At 40.9% G+C, this 4,037-nt stretch overlaps 1 protein-coding gene across 2 annotated transcripts in view; it reads left to right on the forward strand.

Annotated features, from left to right (window-relative positions):
• The window catches only part of Penk (proenkephalin), a 5,480-nt gene extending 2,682 nt beyond the window's left edge, over positions 1 to 2,798 (forward strand). Inside the window, exon 3 of one of the 2 annotated variants that reach the window (XM_031366704.1) lies at positions 1,816 to 2,797. In XM_031366704.1, coding sequence (XP_031222564.1) covers positions 1,816 to 2,484 — 669 coding nt within the window. In that variant the 3' untranslated portion in view covers positions 2,485 to 2,797. Of the gene's footprint in view, positions 1 to 1,815 lie in introns of both variants that reach the window. The other variant, XM_031366702.1, reaches the window with a different exon arrangement.
• The last annotated feature ends 1,239 nt before the right edge of the window (positions 2,799 to 4,037 follow it).

Genomic DNA, 4,037 nt, shown 5'->3' on the forward strand with positions numbered 1-4,037 from the left:
GACAGCAGAGAGACCTCCAGCCCCCAGACAGACATCAGGGAGACCTCCAGCCCCCAGAGAGCAGAGAGAACTCCAGTTTCTTTGAGACATTTTGTACTCTGTTCTTATCTTTGATGCAGATGATGAAGGGCACATACAGTATGAACCAGTTAGGGAAAAGCCATTATCCATAAAAAAAAAATCTTCAGAAGAATTTTGATTGAGTAGTTATAGCACACATTTCATATTATTTTCTCACCGACAGAGATTTAGTTAATGGTCAGATGCTGTTAAAACAATAGCAGTTCTGGGATACTAGCTAGAGGCCATGGGCAAAATGAAGTTACCCAGCCTAAGGTATGTAGTAGTTTGGTAGATATTAACCAAGTTCTGCCATGAGGCAGGTAAAAGGTACCGAAAGGAAACTGCATGCTGTCTAGAACAGCAGTATGCTCTAGATCATAAAATTCAATGTACAATAAGTGTCTCTAAAGCTACATGAATGACATTCATTTTTGGCAACAAGGTCATGGACATAACCTTAGAGTGGAACTCTTACTGCCACTGACATCTTAAGCTTTTAATAATATTTTGAGTCTTCTTTAATCATATATGTTCAAGAATAAAATGGAATTATTTTAATTGGCTCCTCTTTAGCTTCCTCATATTCCTATATATTTAATTATTTTCTTATACACAAAACTAAAATAACCATTCAAAGTTGGTTAAAATTGTTTCCGGAATATTTTGTTGTGAAAATGAGGTATGTATTTAATATGAACATATGGATTTTAAGTGCCAAGAAAGGGCCTAGATTTTCTGTCTAAATCAAGGGACTATACCTGGCATCTTTAAGGAGATTTCAGGAAGTTATGATGCCCCTAAAATGTTTAGGAACATCATAAGATTTTGTAATGTTATCTGATATTTGTGTTATTTTTATTGTAGGCAAGCAATTGAGTATCTTTTAAAAAATATAGTCTGAGCAAAGTAATTTAAGATGTGTAGCTTTAAACCATAGCTTGGGTTTAATTACTCTATAATGGCTTGAGTTTAAGTACTTTATAATAAGAAAATGTGATTACATGCTGCTAATTCCTCCTTTATTAAAGAATATGACTACTGAAAACGACCTGTTTTGTATACTGATGGCTTAATATTAAGAAAATAATATGAATAATCTGTGCACTTGCATCCATGAAATTGACATCATTTGGTTCAAAATGATGGACTTTGTTTTAGTCAGCCAAGAAAAAAGCAAAAGATTAAAGAATCTCAATTTTTAACCATTATATCAGGATCCAAATAATTTAGAGTATGTTATAATGTCTTGAATTGCTTTTCTTAAAACATGTTTAGAGTGTAGTTTTTTCTTTAAAGGTTAAAAGTATTTGCAAGTAGATGGGAATGAATGAGGTGCTCGTTAGTAAGTCTCATGCATGTCATTAATAAAGATTGTCTTTCTAAGATAAAGACATGGAGAGAATGTTTAGGAAATATCCCTAATCGGGTACATAGAAATTTCTCCCTTGGGGCTCAAAAAGTCTCAAACAATATTGCATCTTCCACGGGAAACAGTACAGTGAGGTTGCATTCTGAATGCAGCCCCTTGACTCAGAATTGAGAATGTATCCCTTGAAACACTGACATGGCACACCACATACAGCAAGATCTCTAACAAGCCCTATTACCCTTTGTTCCAATGCTCCTGGACCATTGCTAGTTCCGTCTGAGTGAAAGCTATGACAGAGAGGAGCTGGCCTCTTTCTGTGGCAGATAATAGTCCACCATTGGTTCAGAAAGATCTCTTAATCACTCATCTCCTTGATTTTGCAGGCATGCACACTGGAATGTGAGGGTCAGCTGCCTTCTTTCAAAATCTGGGAGACCTGCAAGGATCTCCTGCAGGTGTCCAAGACTGAGTACCCTTGGGATAACATCGACATGTACAAAGACAGCAGCAAACAGGATGAGAGCCACTTGCTAGCCAAGAAGTACGGAGGGTTCATGAAACGCTATGGAGGCTTCATGAAGAAGATGGATGAGCTTTATCCTGTGGAGCCAGAAGAGGCGAATGGAGGTGAGATCCTTGCCAAGAGGTATGGTGGCTTCATGAAGAAGGATGCAGATGAGGGAGACACCTTGGCCAACTCCTCCGACCTGCTGAAAGAGCTACTGGGAACGGGAGACAACAGCGTGAAAGATGGCCACCAACAGGAGGACAACAACAATGATGAAGACAACGTGAGCAAAAGGTATGGGGGCTTCATGAGAAGCCTCAAAAGAAGCCCCCAACTGGAAGATGAAGCAAAAGAGCTGCAGAAACGCTATGGGGGCTTCATGAGAAGGGTGGGACGCCCCGAGTGGTGGATGGACTACCAGAAGAGATACGGAGGCTTCCTGAAGCGCTTTGCTGAGTCTCTGCCCTCCGACGAGGAAGGTGAAAGTTACTCTAAAGAAGTTCCTGAGATAGAGAAAAGATATGGGGGTTTCATGCGGTTTTGAAGCCCTTTCCCAGCAGTGACCCAAGACCCCCCTAGCCTGCTCCATCCCCCATGAGCAACTGCCCTGTCAGTGATGTTTCTTGTCACCTGCTGCTTGTGCTGTACAGTTGCCCTTGTGGTCTGGATAACTACACTGCCTGAAAGCTGTGATTTTAGGGGTCTGTGTTGTTCTGAGTCTTGAAGCTCAGTATCGGTCTCTTGTGGCTATGTTGTTATCATGCTGAAATAGTTTGTTACCTCATCCCTTTTGACGAAACATCAATAACCGCTTATTTGTAAATAAATATAATAAACCCATGACCCCACATGCATAATGATCTTGTAAGAACTGGCTGTCATTTGTCTGTGTGTAAATGCTAGATTAAGAGACAGTGCTGACACCCGCTATGACAGAATAATCACTGGCTTTTTTCTTTCCTAACCCAGGCTACAAAACTTTTTTTTATTATTTAACTCTTTATTAGTATGTGAATTCTTAAGTAAGTAAATGCAATAGAACAAAATTGGATGCAAAGACAATGTAACCACGTTTTATACATACAAAATGGGAAGGCCAGAATGGCTGAGTATTTAGTCTAAATTTGCTTAGGAGTTGAAACAGGAGTGGGATTAAAGCCCTCAACTTCTTGATCCCAGTCAATGTCCTTTATATCCCATTTTCTCCTCTCTATCCAGGAGTCCAGCAAGAACAGGAAGAATTTGGCAATATCTTGTTCATCATTCCATGCCCTTCACCATGGCCATAGCAGATTCTCTAATAGCTAATGAATGGGTGAATGAAGTGTATCAATGAATTCATCTGGCAAACAAACAGTCCAGAAGGGATCCATGGCTGTTAGGTGATGTGAATTTTCAAAACACAGGAGGCTGATGAATATTTCACATTATTAAAGGCATTGGGGAAGCATTCAGAGATATCAAAAATGCAACCTTTTTTTCACATTTCTAATTGAAATTGCAGGTAGCAGCTCCGGTCTGCCCGCTCACTCAGAATCCTCATCAGCCCTTGCCCCGGGCCCTTTAGAAAATAAGGTCACATTTCAAAGCAGTAGAGGCTGAGCAGTGCCCAGGGTTCCCACAGCATCCCTGTTCCAGCCTGTGTGGTCCACCAGGCTACTGAGCCTGGGAGCCCATCCCAAAAGTCCAGCCTTCCAGAGGCTTAGGGATATCTTCTCCTATAAGCTCAGGGGGTCACAGATCTCTGGCCTTAAGAATCTGTGTCAGCACAGACCCTTCTGATCAAGACCCTAACTTTTTCTTCCAGGAAGAACCCTGAGAACTCCACATTTTGAGTGAGAGGCAAGTAATAGAAATGAAACACACAAGGAAGCCAGTGGGAAACGGCTGCTGGCCATAGAGATCTGAATCAGAAACAAAGGCTGGGCTGGGGATGTTGCAGGGGTCCAGCATCTTTACAGCTAGGGACTGTCACCTACATTGGAAAAGCCAGATCCACACTAACAGGTGTTTCCAACAGGATGTTAAATTTAGATCGTGAAAATAATGTCTTTATTTATGATTGGCAATTGGTTCCATTTAAAACAGCGCAAGCAC

Source organism: Mastomys coucha, unplaced genomic scaffold (assembly GCF_008632895.1).
Source record: "Mastomys coucha isolate ucsf_1 unplaced genomic scaffold, UCSF_Mcou_1 pScaffold14, whole genome shotgun sequence".
NCBI lineage: Eukaryota > Metazoa > Chordata > Mammalia > Rodentia > Muridae > Mastomys > Mastomys coucha.